The sequence below is a fragment of the Coregonus lavaretus genome (genome assembly GCF_964263955.1).
Source record: "Coregonus lavaretus genome assembly, chromosome: 33".
In the NCBI taxonomy this organism is placed as follows: Eukaryota; Metazoa; Chordata; class Actinopteri; order Salmoniformes; family Salmonidae; genus Coregonus; species Coregonus lavaretus.
In genome coordinates, this window is record NC_140020.1 from 9,821,398 (window position 1) to 9,840,880 (window position 19,483).

Below are 19,483 nucleotides of genomic sequence, written 5' to 3' on the forward strand. Positions count from 1 at the left end.
ACCTGAGATATAATCTCTCAAAGTGGGATGAATAAGTTGGCAATCGACCATTTGTAAACATTTAGAGAACTCTCTTTACAGGGCATACCCGCTCAAAGTAATGAGGTAGCAACTATTCTATGGTCATTATTCCTTCAGTTGGTTTCACTCCATACCAATGTTTTGATAGGATGGTAGAAAATCATATTAGTACTGTATTTGTTTCGTCAAATACCCGTCTGTTTATTCTAGAGAAATACACTGTGTACAAAAAATTAAGATTACCTTCCTAATATTGAGTTGCACCCCGTTTTGCCCTCAGAACAGCCTCCTTTCGTCAGGGCATGGACTCTACAAGGTGTCGAAAGCATTCCACAGGGATGCTGGCCCATGTTGTCTCCAATGCTTCCCACAGTTGTGTCAAGTTGGCTGGATGTCCTTTAGGTGGTGGACCATTCTTGATACACACGGGAAACTGTTGAGCATGAAAAACCCAGCAGCGTTGCAGTTCTTGACACAAACCGGTGCACCTGGCACCCTAGTAACATACCCCGTTCAAAGGCACTTCAATATTTTCTCTTGCCCATTCACTGATTTAAGTGGATTTAACAAGTGACATCAATAAAGGATCCTAGCTTTCACCTGTTCAGTCTGTCATGGAAAGAGCAGGTGTTCTTAATGTTTTGTACACCAAAGAGGGAATGTAAATTGAGTTTTTCTCTGAGTTGTAATTTCTAAATAGACTATGATAAATTGTGAGATGTAACATTTTATATCTGGTGTTGTGATATTGCAACAAGTAGTACAATATACTGATGTGTACCAAAAGCCTCAAGGTTATACAGGTAAATGAACAAACTGTTCTCCTTACTGTTTTTTCAACGTCTAGCAGCTATTTTTGCATATAAAAACTGATCACCAACTGTAACAATTCAACAGTAACAATGCTTTAACAGCCGAACTTGAGCTAAAAAGTACAAAACTATAAAATGCCTCCCATGTGTAATTCCATTGAATGTAGTATTTCTCAAAGGAAAGAATTACATAAATTCCCTCAGTTACTCTTTAACTTGTGTTAGTGGTGTAACCTTGAGCTTTGCTGCGCTCACTATTCATCATAACTGTGTCAGGGCCACAGGGTACAGAAGTATTCTGAGCACAAGTACCATTCTGTCTCTGGACTGCCCACAGAAACACAGCCTTTATTATTCACAGGGGCCAGCTATTAGTCTCCACTGATGGCGCCAACACAGCTGGCACCGACCAGTGGGAATGTACATGGTGTTGCCAATTACCATATCCATGGAACACTGCATGGAAAGAATCTCCTTTTCACAGTGGACTAAAACATTATCAGGGCAGAAATGAGTCTCCAAGGAGGGAGGGGAGATGGAAATCACATTAGGTCATATGCAAGACACAACCTCATTTTAGAAAACGGAGAAACTGACAAACAAATTGGATGTGAGAAACTAAACAGGTCTAAGCTCAGCTTATTGCTCCAACCTGCTTCTCAGCTGTAAAATTACACAAATTAACCTATAGTTACCATACAAAATACACAAAAACAGAGACAGATTCAATTGGTCTTTAACAGTCATCTCACTTGGAGAAGGGAAGACATCATCTAAAATTGACACATTATCAAGCTAAAGATGGACCAGTGTGCAGCCAGCAGTTAAATATGCCAGACAAAATATCAAATGACATTTGACCACCCAGTAAAATCAATAAATATATTTTTATTAATGCATTATTATACAGTGGAATGTTGATATATGCTCCCAGAGACATTAGAATTTGCTAAGTATATTGCACTTTGGCTCCAGGGATGGGAAGCAAGCTGTTATCTAAATTCACTGGTTACTGTCTGCTGACGGCTCCCCCTGTCCCTGCTGAAGAGACAACATACAGTATCACCATGGTACATATCAGCAGGGAGGTACACAACCTACATCTTGTTACCTTTCTACTTTCACTTCATTTATAAAATGTCTAAATAGTTTGGAGAAGACATCCGGTTGATTACCCCCTAGTTGAAACACAAAGTGAGTGTTTAACTTTCAGGGGCCCTATGGCAGAGAGATGCTTAAGTTAAATACGATATACAGTGCCTTGCTAAAGTATTCAGACCCCTTGGATTTCTTCACATTTTATTGTGTTACAAAGTGGGATTAAAATGGATTTCATTAATTTTTTTGTCAACAATATTCACAAAATACTCGAATGACTAAGTTTAAGAAAAATGTGATCCTTCTTTTAGATTAATTAAAAAATATATACAGTGAGGGAAAAAAGTATTTCATCCCCTGCTGATTTTGTACGTTTGCCCACTGACAAAAACATGATACGTCTATAATTTTAATGGTAGGTTTATTTGAACAGTGAAAGACAGAATAACAACAAAAAATGTTATAAATTGATTTGCATTTTAATGAGGGAAATAAGTATTTGTCCCCTCTGCAAAACATGACTTAGTACTTGGTGGCAAAACCCTTGTTGGCAATCACAGAGGTCAGACGTTTCTTGTAGTTGGCCACCAGGTTTGCACACATCTCAGGATGGATTTTGTCCCACTCCTCTTTGCAGATCTTCTCCAAGTCATTAAGGTTTTGAGGCTGACGTTTGGCAACTCGAACCTTCAGCTCCCTCCACAGATTGTCTATGGGATTAAGGTCTGGAGACTGGCTAGGCCACTCCAGGACCTTAATGTGCTTCTTCTTGAGCCACTCATTTGTTGCCTTGGCCGTGTGTTTTGGGTCATTGTCATGCTGGAATACCCATCCACGACCCATTTTCAATGCCCTGGCTGAGGGAAGGAGGTTCTCACCCAAGATTTGACGGTACATGGCCCCGTCCATCGTCCCTTTGATGCGGTGAAGTCCTGTCCCCTTGGCAGAAAAACACCCCCAAAGCATAATGTTTCCACCTCCATGTTTGACGGTGGGGATGGTGTTCTTGGGATCATAGACTGCATTCCTCCTCCTCCTCCAAACACGGCGAGTTGAGTTGATGCCAAAGAGCTCGATTTTGGTCTCATCTGACCACAACACTTTCACCCAGTTCTCCTCTGAATCATTCAGATGTTCATTGGCAAACTTCAGATGGGCCTGTATATGTGCTTTCTTGAGCAGGGGGACCTTGCAGGAGCTGCAGGATTTCCGTCCTTCACGGCGTAGTGTGTTACCAATTGTTTTCTTGGTGACTGTGGTCCCAGCTGCCTTGAGATCATTGACAAGATCCTCCCGTGTAGTTCTGGGCTGATTCCTCACCGTTCTCATGATCATTGCAACTCCACGAGGTGAGATCTTGCATGGAGCCCCAGGCCGAGGGAGATTGACAGTTATTTTGTGTTTCTTCCATTTGCGAATAATCGCACCAACTGTTGTCACCTTCTCACCAAGCTGCTTGGCGATGGTCTTGTAGCCCATTTCAGCCTTGTGTAGGTCTACAATCTTGTCCCTGACATCCTTGGAGAGCTCTTTGGTCTTGGCCATGGTGGAGAGTTTGGAATCTGATTGATTGATTGCTACTGTGGACAGGTGTCTTTTATACAGGTAACAAGCTAAGATTAAGAGTGTGCTCCTAATCTCAGCTCGTTACCTGTATAAAAGACACCTGGGAGCCAGAAATCTTTCTGATTGAGAGGGGGTCAAATACTTATTTCCCTCATTAAAATGCAGATCAATTTATAACATTTGTGACATACGTTTTTCTGGATTTTTTTGTTATTATGTCTCTCACTGTTCAAATAAACCTACCATTAAAATTATAGACTGATCATTTCTTTGTCAGTGGGCAAACGTACAAAATCAGCAGGGGATCAAATACTTTTTTCCCCTCACTGTATAACAATATAGTCGTTGCATAAGTATTCAGCCCCTTTGTTCAGGCAAGCCTAAATTAGTTCAGGAGTAAAATGTTGCTTAACATTTCACATAAAAAGTTACATGGACTCACTGTGTGAAATTATAGGGGTTGACATGATTTTTAAATGACTAACCTTTCCTCTGTCCCCCATTCATACAACATCTGTAAGGTCCCTCAGTCAAGTATTGCACAGTTAAAGCACAGATTCAACTATAAAAACCTGGGAGATTTTTGAAAGCCTCATAAAGAAGGGCAGTGATTGATAGATGACAATAACAAATCAGACATTGAATATCTCTTTAAGCATGGTCTAGTTAATAATGATGCTGTGAATTATACAGTATATTAAACCACCCAGACACAGCATGGTCTAGTTCAGGGGTAGGCAACCCTGTTCCTGGAGTGCCGCAGGTACTGCAGCATTTTGTTCCAACTACGCACCACACCTGACCAACTGAGCTAATTGATCAGTTCAGTGATTGCCTAAATTCAAAACACCTGGTCTTCCAGGTCGGTTAAATCAAACACATGAAGTGCTTGTGGCCCTCCAGGACCAGGGTTGCCCACCTCTGGTCTTGTTAATAATTATGCTGTGGATGATGTATTAAACCAGCCAGACACATCAAAGATGCAGTCGTCCTTCTGAACTGAGCTGCAGGACAGGAAGGTAACTGCTTAAGGATGTCACCATGAGGCCATTGGTGATTTTAAAACAGAAATGGAGTTAAATGGTTGTGATGGGAGAAAACTGAGGATGGATCATTGTAGTGACTCCACAATAATGACCTAAATGACAGAGTGAAAAGAACACAAATATTCAAAATATTCCAAAGCATGCATCTTGTATGCAACAAGGCACTAAAGTAATACTGCAAAAAAACATGGCAAAGGAATACACTTTTTGCCCTAAATGCAAAGCCCTATGTTTGGGGCAAATCCAACACAACACATCACTGAGTAACTGCCTCCTTATTTTCAAGCATTGTGGTCGCTGCTAAGTGTCCAAGTTACAGTTCTGCTTGAAATACTATGGCAAGACTGTAATGACTGTCTAGCCATGATCCCCAACATCTTGACAGAGCTTGAAGAATATTTAGATTTCTTTTGGGGGGGGGAAAGGAAATATTGTACAATCGCCGTGTGCAAAGCTCTTAGAGACTTACCCAAGAAGACTCACAGCTGTAGTTGCTGCTTAGGAGTTTCTAACATGTATGGACTCAGGGAGCTGAATACTTATGCAATGACTATATTTGATTACATTTTATAAATTAACCCCCCCCCAAAAAAAACAACATTTTAACACAATACAATGTGAAGATATCCAAGGGGTCTGAATACTTTTGCAAGGCACTGTATATCTAAAGCTGTGTTTGGTAACAGTTTAACTTGTAATTTATTGGTGTAATACAAGCAAATACACAGTAACTTCTTTAGCTAACAGAATAACAAACAGAATCTGGCCAGTTTCCTTTTAAGAACGCAGCTACCGTATACAACACAGTAATTACGTTCTAGTAACAAGTAAGCATACATATTATGACAAATGTATTACAAATGGTTTCCCTGTGTATAGCTGATTCTCAGGAGTTTACCTTGCTGAGTTCTGGAAAGAGTTCTTCGACAGCAATATCCATCAGAACGTAAGTCATCTGAGGGGAGCCAAAGACAGAAACAAGAGGAGAGAAAACAGTTAATGTCACATGAGACCTTGGCTGCACAGAAGCTATTATTTTGTCTTCATGTTTGGCTTTCAGCTTTACCTGCTTGTTGAGAAGTGGCTGCTGGAAGCCGTCAAAGAGAAGTCGGATGCCCTCGTACTTGGCCTCCTGTCCGATGCACTTTTCCACAAAGTCTGCAAGGTGAAAAGACAGAAAGACGCATCAATACAGTACAGCTGAACTGAGGCCCATGTTATCTGCCTTTGCCATCAATGGTACTGATTGGTGAAACTGGAATGTTTCTGCAATGGAAAATATCTGGGATTGGAGGAAACTGTCTAGGATGATCCCAGAGTTTCCGACTTGGAATCCCGAGTGGGATGACCGCTCAAAACAATTTTTCCCAGTCAGAGCTTGTTCCCCCCCCCAAGTTCCCAGTTGTCTTGAACGTATTGAAGTCGGATGTCGGAGATTTCCGAGTTCCAAGTTGTCTTGAACGCAGCATAACACATGTAAGACACATGAATGCATCATGCTGAGAGCTGTACATTGTGTGTAGAACAGTGCATTCTGTATCTGTTCAACTGTCTAAAGCAGATGAATATGGCAAAATAAAACTATTGAGAAGAGAAAATATTAATAGTCAGCCAAAGCCTGGGTCTAACCTGGCAGATAATTCATCATCTCTTCAAATGCCTTCTTGGCTCTTCTCTGCTCGTCTCCTGTGGTGCGTTCCTCACTGTTCTCGCAGAACACAGCATCTGAAATTGGGCAGAAAATGTAATTATGAGTTTAGGAGAGGTGGATTAAGTAAAGCAGGGCAATCCCAGACCTCAATGGACATGGGATAACAAACAATAGTGTTTGGATTTGGATGAGCACTGAAGAACAGCACATCTACAGTGATTGTATGTTGCCCTCAAAACCTTTGGTGGAGCCTTAGGAAGGAAATAGGAGGGGTTGGGGGAGAACGTCAACAAAACAGTCAGGTGTATGAAGGATGCGTTACTGAAGGAACACACACACACGCACGCGCACACACACGCACGCTCGCACACACGCACGCACGCACGCACACACAGAAACAGACAGACACACACGGAGAGAGACAAACAAACACACACACACACACAGTACCTCTGAGCATGGTGACGAGAGACACCACACGGTGCTCCTGCAGGATCATCTCTAGTTTGTGTTGAATGTAGTTATCCATGTAGGCCTCCAACGTGTTCTTAAGCAAGATCCGCCCCCCTGAAAGAATGTGATGCAACCAGTCTGGCATGTGGAACATGACTCGACCTGTCCATCAAACACAACATGACTGGTCAACGTGTGCGTCTGACAGTCAGGATACGCAAACCATAGTAAAGCCTTTCTATCATGACACACACTGTAGTGGCCATCACTGGTAGTGCTAAAACCCCCTAAATAAAACTCTGGATTCACTTGCACAAGGTGAGCGTTGGACCAGTAACCGAAAGGTCACTGGTTCGAATCCCCGAGCCGACTAGTTGAAAAATCTGTCAATGTGCACTTCAGCAAGACAATACTCAACCCTAACTGCTCCTGTAAGTCGCTCTGGATAAGAGAGTCTGCTAAATCAGTGTTTCCCAACTCCAGTCCTCCATTACAGCAACTGGTTACAGTGTGTTAGTACAAGGTGTAGAGATGGGTTGTATGGAAGTTATTTTGTATAATGTGGAACTCGAGTCTGATCTTATTTCTAGTTCCGTTGACGGCGGCCTCATTCATTTTGGCAAACGATTTGGCTGGAGGGAAGGCCGTGCCAAAACCTGTAGTTTGTAAGGAACCCAGAGTAGAGGAACCTGGTGGGTTATCAGAAAAGTACCCTAGAGTGTTCCCAGCGTGTGCCATTACATATGCTATGTCTAAGAAAGTCGCCGGGAGCAAGTCTAGTGTGGAGGAGGATGTCAGTGATCCCACCATGGACGATCTGTTTAGAAAGCAGCTGATTGCAGAACAGAGTGAAGATGTTTCCCTCTCTTATTTTTGCTGGAATACATCCAGAGGAGGAGTTTGAGGAAGTTAGTGTGGGTTACTTTGACAGAGATGGTGTTCGAGTGGGGAAGTGGCGTTCTCGTGCCACAGTGTATCTCAAATTGTCGTTCCAGTTACACTTCAACAAGAGATACCGAGGTTGTCTCACAATGGTAGAATGGTAGACCATCTTGGGGTCAACAAGACGTATGACCGTATTTTGCATAACTTCTTCTGGCCTGGTCTGAAACAGGATGTTGTGGCTTACTGTAAATCCTGTCGCATTTGCCAGCGGACGGGTAAACCGAATCAAGCTGTGCCGGTTGCACCTTTGCAGCCTATTCCTGCTTTTGACGAACCTTTCAGCAGGGTTCTGGTGGACTGTATTGGTCCTTTGCCCAAAAAAGTGGCTGTTTTTGTCTTGTATTTAATGATTTACGGCCAGTTTATATTGGAGAAGGCAAGACTTTTAGGTTGATTATGTTGTGAGATTGAAGTAGGATATATTTGTTGTCTTAAGGGGGAAGGTGTTACAGGCTTTTGTTTTTCCATTTATGTTTTGATGTTGGACTTGAGCATGTATAGCTCGTTAGCATGTAGGGCGCACTGATTGGTGTCACCTCGTTAGTCAGTATGGGTTACACCTGTGCTGGTTGCCATCTCGTTAGTGGGAAGGTGTTTCACCTGTGCTGGCCCAGGTGCTATTTAAGAGTGGCTGGCCCAGTGCTCCAGTTGTCTTGATAGATGCGGAGGGTCAACACCTTTAGTTGGGTCTTCCTATTTTGATTTTTAGACAAACAATCCTTTATCTGATTTCGTTTTGCTCCACCGCTTTGATTTGTTTCCTATTATTACATTTGGTGTCAGTTTTTCTTTTGTTTGCTTCTTCGGCACATTTTGTGGGCGCTCATGGCGAGTGTCTTAGGTTCCAGTTGTTGTTGCTAGTCAACTTTCTGTGGACATCCCCATGAGTGTCTTTCAGAACTCCTAAAACCCCACCTATTTCGTTTTGGTTGTTGTCAGTGACCCGTTGTTAGTTCCCCCTTCTGTTTGAGTGCTGGGGGAACATAACACATTTCATGGTTCAGTTCTTCTGTGAAAGGGAACTACTACTTGTGCCTGGTCACTTACCCATAAACATCATGTAGTCATACATCCCTTCTACTGCAATCATCTCCATAAAGTAGTTCCGGTTATGAGTCTCCAGTGTCTTAGACAGATTAGCATTGTTTTTGTACAGGTCATTGGAGAGCTAGGGAGATAGGAAGGGACACAATCCTTATATTGACAAGGAATGAAATACTACAAAATATACACAACTGTCAAGGCAGTTCAGAGCTACAGGGCAATCAGTCAAGCTATCTTCTTACTAACACTGTCTTACATCCTTACTGATCAAAATAGTTTTTTATATGCACAGTTTCAGTGGAATATGTTCTTCCAAAAGTGATAAACCCTGGAATGACCGGAACATTCTCTGTTTCTGGGAAGGCGTGTGTAAAGATTTATCGTTCTGACATAAGTGAGAACATCCTGGCAGAGAGCAGGGCTAAGGAGATAATCAGGGATTAAGGCTGTCCACTGAGGCAAGATATATCCCTACATATAGCTGAGATGGATGGGAGGGGTGTACATAGTATTTCCACTGTGACGTGTGTATAGGACAAGTGGACTCAGGACAGATGGAGTTTTGCACAGTGATTGTAACTTAGGTAAAACCAGGGAATTTGGGGAAAGTTTAGGGAATTTTGCAACCATAGCTGACCTTCTTGTTGGCCTCAGCAGTAGAGCTGAGGATGGTCAGCTCAGGCCTGCTGGGTTTGACTTTGGGAGATTCACAAGAGTTGAAGAAGGACTGGATGAAAGGCTCTAGGTTCTGTCCTTTCTGGCAGGCAGAGGAAGCAGACAGAACATCGTGATTAATATCAGACCACTGAGCCGGAAGGTCTGCAACACCATTGTCTGATCATATATTCTTTATTTAAGAGTGGAATAGTTTCAGGGACTAACTACAGTATATCCAAAGAGATATTCTACTATTAAAATACCATTGGATAAATGCCTCTTACCTCTTTTATAATTTTTCCAGGGACAGACCTGAATATTTTACCTGAGAAGGAATTAAATCAATGAATCAACATGGCTCCACATGGAGCTACATAGCTATTCATCAATTCATTTCTCGTATATTTCTCCAGGGCATGTTTAGGCCTCCTTGTGTTATACATTCTGTATGAATGTGTGGGTTATTAAGGATGCATCCCAAACGGCATCCTATTCCCTATACATTGCACTACTTCTGGTCAAAGGTAGTGCACTATATGGGAAATAGGGTGCCATTTGGCATGCATCCTATGCATTTTTAGTGCTCCTTGTGTTATACATTATAAATTAGTGTTATTCGATGCTCCATACCCAGATTGACATCAGGCATCATCTTGTCCATGAACTGAGTCTCCATGCTGTGAGGTGACAGGAAATCTGCTAACAACTGACTGTTACTCAGCTCTGGGTGCTGCAGCAGTCTCTGTTTACAACACAGACACGCACACAGACACACACGCAGATCACAGACATATTGTATTGTAGTAGTTTGATTTCATAGAACTGTATAGGTACTACAGTTACTGTATACTACACACTACAGAGCAACAGGCCTACGTACACAGTGTACAAAACATTAAGAACACCTTCCTAATATTGAGTTGCACACCCTTTTGCCCTCAGAACAGCCTCAATTACTCGAGGCATGGACTACAAGGTGTCGAAAGCGTTCCACAGGTATGCTGGCCCATGTTGACGCCAATGCTTCCCACATTTGTGTCAAGTCGGCTAGATATCCTTTAGGTGGTGGACCATTCTTGATACACACGGGAAACTGTTGAGCGTGAAAAACCCAGCAGTGTTGCAGGTCTTGACACGAACAGGTGCGCCTGGCACCTACTACCATAACCTTCTTGAACCTGTCTCCTCCCCTTCATCTACACTGATTGAAGTGGATTTAACAGGTGACATCAATAAGGGATCATAGCTTTCACCTGGTCAGTCTATGTCATGGAAAGAGCAGGTGTTCATAATGTTTTGTACACTCAGTGATTAAGAATACCTGCAAATACTCCTCAAATTCTTCCCTCTTTGATGATAGGAACTCATAGTTCTTTGGTCCAATAATTCTTTTGGAAGGGAGCTGTGCATCTGCAAATGAGCCTGTGCAAAAGAGAACAAGTTCAAAACTACCAGTGACACATAACAAATGTGAAAAAAGGTAACTGAAACTCTGGTCACATCTACTAAGCACAGGATTACAGAAATGGCAAAGCCAAAAAGGTACACTTCCTCTAAAGAAATGTGTGAGAAAGTACACAATGTTGTCTTACCATGGAACTCTGTGAGTTTATTTTCTAGAACGTAGAATTCCATGTATCTTCTGAAGATGGACCAGTCCTCCGTTTCATGTCCCACTGAAACAGGAAAAAAAAAAAAAAACACTCAAGAATCAACACAATTGAAAGCCAACATCAACACTGCAGTTTTATATTTCCCAATCCCCACACACATTATTCATAAAACACATACATTGTGCATGCAAAATGGCACCCTAAAAGTAGTGCACTGTGTAGGGAATAGGGTGCCATTTGGGACTTCCTCGTAAACAGCTCTGTCCATGCCCTCACCTTCCTTCATGTCGTTGCGTTCCACATCGATGCAGAACACGGGGACCCTCTCCTTCTTCACCTCGTCATCGTAGAAGTCAATGTAGGGGATGGTGATGCTCCAGGCTGACAGGTTCCTCAGGACTCCTGGAGTACTAGCTGCCTCCACAGGGATGTCATCCTCCACCACCATAGCAGCTTCCTCAACCTGCAACACAACATGGGATGTGTTAGTGTGTGAAAATTCAAGAACCATATTGGAATTGGAAATAAGTGTTGTGTGATACTTTAAAGTATATCCTCGGAGTGTACTTTTTTAAACTGTACTTACTACTAAATTAACTGAGAATTAAATCAAAATCACTATGGAAACCCAGCCTGTGGAGACAATATGCAGGAGTAGAAATCCCCCATTCATATGCACAGTGGAGGATTGGGATGTAATCATGGTTTGGGTGTCAGTGTTAGTTTTGGAGGGGAAGTTCTCACCACTTCATCTTCAGCGTCGACCATGGCGTACGGCAGCATCGCCCCCTCCATGGTGGTGCTCTTGAAGACACCTTTGATTTTGCTGCCGATCCGGCTGATCCCGAACGTCTCCCCTCGTTTTGAGACGATCCTTCACAGGCACACACGAAAACATATGCATGAACACAGAACTGAACACACATGGAAATGGAATGCCAGACAGGCAGCTGTGTGAGACTGCATGTGTTGTTGCTGGCAACAGTTGTTGATGCCACTTATCCAAACATCTGCTGTTAATGCAGCGTTGCCTCAAATGGTGCTATGCAGATCAAAATAATTGAAAATGCTGTAAAGATGTTGAAATTATAAGTCCAAAGTCAAAATGCCATGCTGAGGTCCAAATCCAAACATGAACACACAAAGAGAGCACACATTATGAAATGTTGCACATTCAACTAATACCAAGCAGATAGATGAGAACATATGCACTCAAGCAATGAGAGGTAGTTTGTAGTTGTGTTCAAGGAGTCCATGCTTACAGACTAAGGCTCAAATCTAGCCATGTGTCAGTAGACGGTTGAATGTTGGATGGGCAAGTTAGTGCAGACCAAATATTAGGAACAAGAATGGAAGGTTGAATAGAGATGGCGTGAAATTGAGGCCCTCCAACGCTGTCCCGACAAGGGGGTCTGGCATCCATTATACACAGGAGAACTATGGGCGCTCACACAAGACAAGACATGGATAGACCATTAGAGAAACAGCATGAGAGGAGATTAGTTATGGGGCCATGGGTAACACCATCTTTCTCCTCTTCCTCCATTCTGTGGCTCTTGAGTTCAACCCCAAAACTAGAAATTAAAATACTATTTAAAGCACCTGCTACTTTGAATGTTCAACAATTCTTCAACTGAATCGAAAAAAATTACATATAACACCAACTCTTGTTCAGTTACAGCAATACAACAAGGTAAACAGTAAGTCTTAACAAAAACAACACACAAACGCTAGCTTGCAAAAGCCTACTGAAGAATAGTGCTTATTGCCCCACAATGCTTTTTCTCAGGCACATTTTGGTTCCATTCACTACATTCTGGGCAAATTATATCTTGCATGCAGCCAACTCAACGGCAGTGGGACATTAGCCTGGCCTGCATCATTCCGAGACACATACTCACCTCATATCATCCACACTCAGACTATTCCTGGAATAACAGGTACAATGAATTACAGGCTGCCAAGATAAACAGGATAAGCCCACAGCTAAAGGCTTCAAATAGTACAAAATAGCTTCAGAGCCCTTTGTGGGGATGTGATGGGCGTAAACAGGCCTATGTTACATGATCCAATAATAACAATACACCACCCTAATGTGGAGTCTTGGCTTAGAAGTAAAGATGCATGGTGTGTAGTACATGTGTAGTAAATAGCCATTGAAACTACACTTAACACTTCTGTATAGAAGAATATGAATCCTCTCCAATCAAGTCTCTATTTAGATGCAGAGGCAATGTGTGTGTATAATATGAGTGAGTGCAACATGAGTGAAAGGTTATCCTAGAAAAAGAACACCACTAAACACTTCAGCTTAGAAGAATATTACACCTCTTTCTAATTTTACAATCATTGCCATCAGGAGCACAAACCTGTTCATTCTGGAGTCCCTTTTTGGAGACTCTGCCCCCTTCAGCAGGTGTGTGAAATACTGCAGAAATAGAGTTATGAATGGGTCAAATGTTATCAGTTTGTCAACTTGCGTTTGTATATTGAAACGTTCACGTTGTCATTGTATCATGTTCTGGCTCTTTGTAGGAAAATTTCAATGAAGGCGATTAGATTAGGGTGTATGGTTTATGTCCACATAGAAAATACAGGTTGCGTCCCAATAATCTCTCCTTTCTCCAGAAATGTGCACTTGTGTCTGTTCACTTCCCTTCATGGATTAGAAAGGAAAATGACAGGTAGATGGAAACTCCCTCTAGCCCAAGCCTACTCGACCAATCCAATGCTTTAACATTTTTGGGGAGTAGTGAACGAGCGCAAACTTCAGGAAGTAGGTGAGATTATTGGGACGCACCCAGAGAGTACAGTGTCAGTGCATGGCTGGGGCTCACCTCATCGCTGTGGCAGAACATGGGGGTGAAGACGCTCTCCAGCAGGGACAGGACATGCTCGTAGGCCTCAAACAGGCAGCGCATAGTCTGCAGCTTCACCACTCCCTCGTACGGCCCCTCTGCAACTAAAACAAGAGACATATGTTTTTAAAGGTTTGTGGACTTCCAGAAAATAGCACATCTCACATCACACTGTGTTAAATGATTGGGGTAAAATTGTGAGCACCAACTGTCCATCACAGCTTACTGTTTCGTATTTCCTCGACGATGAAAGGGTCAAAACTGATCTTGTCGATACTCTCCTCTAGGCAGTAGGTCTCGTAGAGGTTCTGCACCTCACCATGCAGACGCAGCAGCTCAGAGTCACTCAGCTCCGGACACAGGATCTTATCATTGAACTCCTCTGGAATTACATGAAAGAGAAGTGGATAAATGCTGTTACAGTGTTACCTGATTGATCTATGTTTTATAAAACTTTAAAATTCAATAAAAACTTAACTGAAAAGAAAGAAAAAGTGGGGTTGTGTAGTTCCTCTTGAAATATCCATGGCTTGACTATGGCTACTTTACGTGTCATCATGGACATACAGTACATGTAATGGATCTTTGATGGATTTATATAAATGCCTCTCAATATAAGAGTAGTATGCAGGAAAGATGTTAGGGCTGAGAAGAACCACATTTCTCTCTGGGGACAATAAAGTTTGGTAGGAGGGGCAGTTAAAGGACCTTATAGCCTTGTATAAGGTTCTATTAGATTTGTCCTTACCCACAGTGAGTAAGAACTGGAGCACGTGCACGGCCCCCTCCTGCTTTAGGAACTTCATGAAGCGGAACAGAAGGTCCTGCTGCTCCCGGATCTCCTTCAGCTCCAGCTTCAGCACCTGGGAAACCAGATGGCAAGAGGATAGACAGAGTTCAGCAACTGTGGGTGCTCCCCAAATGGCACCCTGTTCCCTTTATAGTAAACTACTTTTGAACAGGGCCCACAGAGCCCATAGTAATGCTCTATATAGGGAATAGGAGGCCATTTGGGACACATCCTGAGTTTGTCCATGCAAAACACTCTACCAATATTTCATTTATTAATTAATCTCTTCTCTTTTTTGTATAAAAAAAAAGAAAATCTGTTTAAGTTCATTAAGTACCTTTCTCACTGTGCTTGTAATGGCTGAGAGGGTACTGTACAGCCAATTAATTGGTCAGTGGAATGGATATGTCGCTAACAAGGGCTTTTTGTGCCCATAGGACAAAGTACTTACAGATGTCTTCTTGGTACGAGGGTCAGCATATTTCTGCAGGAATGGAACCAGGGTAGACGGTGGCTCCATGGCCAGCTCAGACTGGGAAAACAATTTGAGGAATGAATCACAAATCCATGAATGCATGATGCTTCCACTAGAGGATAGGTAAAATGCACAATTTACTTACTGGAGAGTCATCAACAAATATTAGCACCATGTGGTTTACAGTATCCTGAAAAGCAACAGGAGGAATGCATCAGTAAGATGGAATAGGTCAACCACCACTCAGTTACATTGCTAAAATTCCAGTTCTAGAATGTTCTGCTCATTCATGCATTTCATTGATACAATATTGATGCAGAGAGTTCTGAGTTTGTATAATTGGTCCATTCACTTGATTCTCCTCCATTGAAAAACAATGGCTTGCTCAGCACAAAGCTGTTCTTGCACGGGTCATGTGAATGGGCCTTTAACTTCTATACCCTCTATCACTAAGCACACATACATCATTACACTTACAGGATCAGCCATGAAGTCCATGGTTGGGAGGAACACAGAGCCTACCAGGATCTCTTGCATCAGCAGAGCTAGAGATCTGACAAAGAGTAAGACACAGGATTCAGATTAAGACAGGATTCCAATTCCAAAAAAGAAATGTTGTCCTTTCCCTTCAACAGGTACACGAACTCTGGCTGTGTCCCAAATGGCACCCTTTTCCCTACAGTTGAAGTCAGAAGTTTATATACACTTAGGTTGGAGTCATTAAAACTCATTTTTCAACCACTCCACAAATGTCTTGTTAACTATAGTTTTGGCAAGTCGGTTAGGACGTCTACTTTGTGCATGACACAAGTAATTTTTCCAACAATTGTTTACAGACAGATTATTTCACTGTATCACAATTCCAGTGGGTCAGAAGTATACATACACTAAGTTGACTGTGCCTTTAAACAGCTTGAAAAATTCCACAAAATGTTGTCATGGCTTTAGAAGCTTCTGATAGGCTAATTGACATAATTTGAGTCAATTGGAGGTGTACATGCCGAAGAACACCATCCCAACCTTGAAGCACGGGGGTGGCAGCATCATGCTGTGGGGGTGCTTTGCTGCAGGAGGGACTGGTGCACTTCAAAAAATAGATGGCATCATGAGGAAGGAAAATTATGTGGATATATTGAAGCAACATCTCAATGGGTCTTCCAAATGGACAATGACCCCAAGCATACTTCCAAAGTTGTGGCAAAATGGCTTAAGGACAACAAAGTCAAGGTATTGGAGTGGCCATCACAAAGCCCTGACCTCAATCCTATAGAACATTTGTGGGCAGAACTGAAAAAGTGTGTGCGAGCAAGGAGGCCTACAAACCTGACTCAGTTACACCAGCTCTGTCAGGAGGAATGGGCCAAAATTCACCCAACTTATTGTGGGAAGCTTGTGGAAGGCTACCTGAAACGTTTGACCCAAGTTAAACAATTTAAAGGTAATGCTACCAAATACTAATTGAGTATATGTAAACTCCTGACCCACTAGGAATGTGATGAAAGAAATAAAAGCTGAAATAAATCAACCATTCTTTCTACAATTATTCTGACATTTCACATTCTTAAAATAAATTGGTGATCCTAACTGACCTAAGACTGGGCATATTTACTAGGATTAAATGTCAGGAATTGGGAAAAACTGAGTTTAAATGTATTTGGCTAAGGTGTATGTAAACTTCCGACTTCAACTGTTTGACATTACTTTTGACTATTGCCCTATGGGCCCTGGTCAAAAGTAGTGCACAATACAGGGTATAGGGTGCCATTTGGGATGCATCCTGTCTGGTTGGTTTGGCCTACCTGCAGTCAGTGGCTTTGGGAGGCATGAGATAGGCAAAGAGCATCTCTGTCACCTTCCTGAGATAAAGCAGCTCATCTCTGCGACTACGCAGAGCAAAATGTAAGTCAGGGCCATACTCATCCAGAGCAGCCTGCTGCAAACCCTCAGTGTTCTTCACTGGAACACACACACAGACACAGTATTATGCCTTGCACAGTCAGTGCACATTTAGTTCTCTGTTGACCAACATCTTACAGTGCAGAAACGTATTGTACTTTGTGCTACAAAAATCTACAAAAAAATAAACCTTTTTGCTTGGCCTTTGCAATGATTTCAACATGCTTCATGGCTGCTTTCATCATTTTGCCAGAAATAACTGAGGGGACATCAACCTGTATGAAACATTTTCACAGTTAGTGTAAAGCCTGAGTACATTAACAATGTATTAACCATTATCAACAATATGTGCATGCAAATGGCATACATAACTCGAATGTGTCTGCTGAACATAACTGTTCTGAGAACAGAATGTGGGACGAGAGAGATGAATGGACTGAGAACTATGCATCACCTTCTGAGCGCGTCGAACTAACACAGATGCAAAGAACCGAAAGGTCATTCTCAGTTCATCTACACATGCCTCATCATCTGTGATGTTCCTGTCAAGTAAAGAAAAAGCATAATGAAATACTCATTCACACCTCTCTCTCTTCTCCAGACAGAAAAGAGAAGTCAAATGTTCAAAACTGTGGTAGAATCTACTCACCGGTACCAGGGATATACAAAATTCTCCAGAACCAACTCGAGCACCTACGGGCCAAACAATAATACTACATTTATTTCCTGATTTGGACCATAAAGATATTGACTGATTGACAATCTGTTATAATTGTGATTTCTAATCAAATTCTATTTAAAATGACCCATTGCAATACCTCAGAAATGGAAGCATCCACTTTGGAGTAGACTTTCAAGTCCAACCATGGCTGATAGTTTTCTAGGAGTAATGTTGGTCTGTGAAACACAACATATTTCAAAAGTGATGTGAATGAGCAGCACCGACTCATAGTGTCCACTAGACGGCAGATTACCTCTGACCAATGGGGCCAAATCCTTTTTTGCATTTTACTAATTCACATTTACATTTTAGTCATTTAGCAGACGCTCTTATCCAGAGCAACTTACAGTTAGTGAGCGCATACATTTTCATACTGGCCCCCCGTGGGAAACATACCCACAACCCTGGCGTTGCCAGCGCCATGCTCTACCAACTGAGCTACAGGGGACTAATCAATGCCACTGCTGTTCATTGCTGCTCAACACAAGCTTCCATTCATTTGCCATACATGTAAACGTGACATTTGGTCTGTTCTCCATTTGTGCTAGGTCTATATTGAGTGGTCTGACATACCTGTGGCGTTTGCACTTTACTTTCCCACACACTGCACAGCTATGTCCCAATGGAAACAGCTCCTGTTGCGCTTGCTGCTGGAAGAATAGATAGGGAGACCCTGCAGCTACAACACTTGTCACTTCCTTTTGGATATCCCACTGATAAATGGGAAATGACCAACTATTTACAGAAACTTAATAAGCAACTCAACCACAACACACTGCATTGCCCTCTGACTACTGGGTCGTATTCATTAGGGCACACGAGGGAAAACGTTTGCAACAGAAAACTAAAACGAGTACTTATTTTTCAGGAGTTCAGGAGGTAGTCCCTCCCTGTTTCAGTCCGTATTCTTCCATTTGGTGCCTAATGAACATGACCCTTGTATTTAAGGCTTTTTAAATGTACTTACTTTGTTCTTCGGCTTTATCGTGTACAGGATGTTGGGCAGGAGTGATTCTGGACCGAGGGAGCAATAGAACGTAATCACTCCAGCCAGGAAGGACCAAAACACCATCAGAATGTGAAGATACCTAGAATAACCAGGTCAGACACATAGCTAGATGTCTAATACCTCAACTGAAAAAATTACATATTCTGAAAGAATGAGTACAGACAGGATGCTGAACTCACGTTTACCCCGACATGAATTGAGCAAAATAACCTTTAAACTACTTCAGATTACATGAGCATAAGGTATAACATTTGTCATTCATTCAAAAACAGATATCCAGCTTGTTTGTCCACAAAACCTACCTATTAAGAAGTATAGTTAATGATAGCATGAAAACCAGAAGAAAGCAAAATACAGGATATTGACGTCCAACTTCCCTCAGGACATCAATTTGCAGTCCTTGCTTCAGGCTCTCCAGATAAACTCGAATACGTTCCATTTTACAAATGGGGTCTGTTGAAGAGGTGAACATTGCATTTACTCACGCTGGCTTGAAAGATGTAGCTAGCTAGTTAGCTACATGGATAGCCTACTATTTGAAGCAAAAAGTAACACCATACCAGCTACAATTTACTTTAATTATCAAGGGGTACGCGACATTAACTAGCAGGCAACTTACAAATGAGTAATCCAGTCAGCTAGTTCTTCAGACAGCGAACCATGTTATAATTTTGTGCACGTTTCAGATAGTTAGCTATAATGTCTTCTCTGATGTCTTCATTTTAATTGTGGCTAGCTAGCGTTCTGTTATTTCCTATTTCAGAAAGTGTTGATTTCCTTGACAGATCGACTGTTTCCTTAATCCTACGGTCGTCACTTCCGGTTCTA

General features: G+C 42.1%; 1 protein-coding gene across 3 annotated transcripts; it reads right to left on the bottom strand.

Annotated features, from left to right (window-relative positions):
- Positions 1-1,701: 1,701 nt before the first annotated feature.
- Positions 1,702-19,416, bottom strand: LOC311108595 (sorting nexin-14-like). 3 transcript variants are annotated; one of them, XM_084151250.1, is made up of 30 exons: positions 19,275-19,363; positions 18,958-19,108; positions 18,614-18,734; positions 18,220-18,296; positions 17,744-17,822; positions 17,575-17,618; positions 17,380-17,467; positions 17,116-17,200; positions 16,829-16,985; positions 15,507-15,582; positions 15,175-15,219; positions 15,006-15,086; positions 14,513-14,627; positions 13,991-14,146; positions 13,744-13,868; positions 13,276-13,334; positions 12,808-12,834; positions 11,651-11,780; positions 11,183-11,369; positions 10,886-10,969; positions 10,615-10,715; positions 9,924-10,035; positions 9,578-9,618; positions 9,274-9,393; positions 8,640-8,760; positions 6,645-6,809; positions 6,173-6,268; positions 5,610-5,701; positions 5,442-5,498; positions 1,702-1,874 (listed from the first exon to the last, which is right to left on the bottom strand). In XM_084151250.1, exons 2-30 carry the CDS (start codon positions 19,092-19,094, stop codon positions 1,836-1,838), a joined length of 2,817 nt encoding a protein of 938 aa, XP_084007376.1. In that variant the 5' UTR covers positions 19,095-19,108; positions 19,275-19,363; the 3' UTR covers positions 1,702-1,835. The 3 variants fall into 3 exon arrangements, with proteins under 3 accessions (XP_084007376.1, XP_084007378.1, XP_084007377.1); XM_084151252.1 differs by lacking the exon at positions 12,808-12,834 and having other exon boundaries at positions 19,275-19,416; XM_084151251.1 differs by lacking the exon at positions 12,808-12,834 and having other exon boundaries at positions 18,220-18,293.
- Positions 19,417-19,483: the final 67 nt, after the last annotated feature.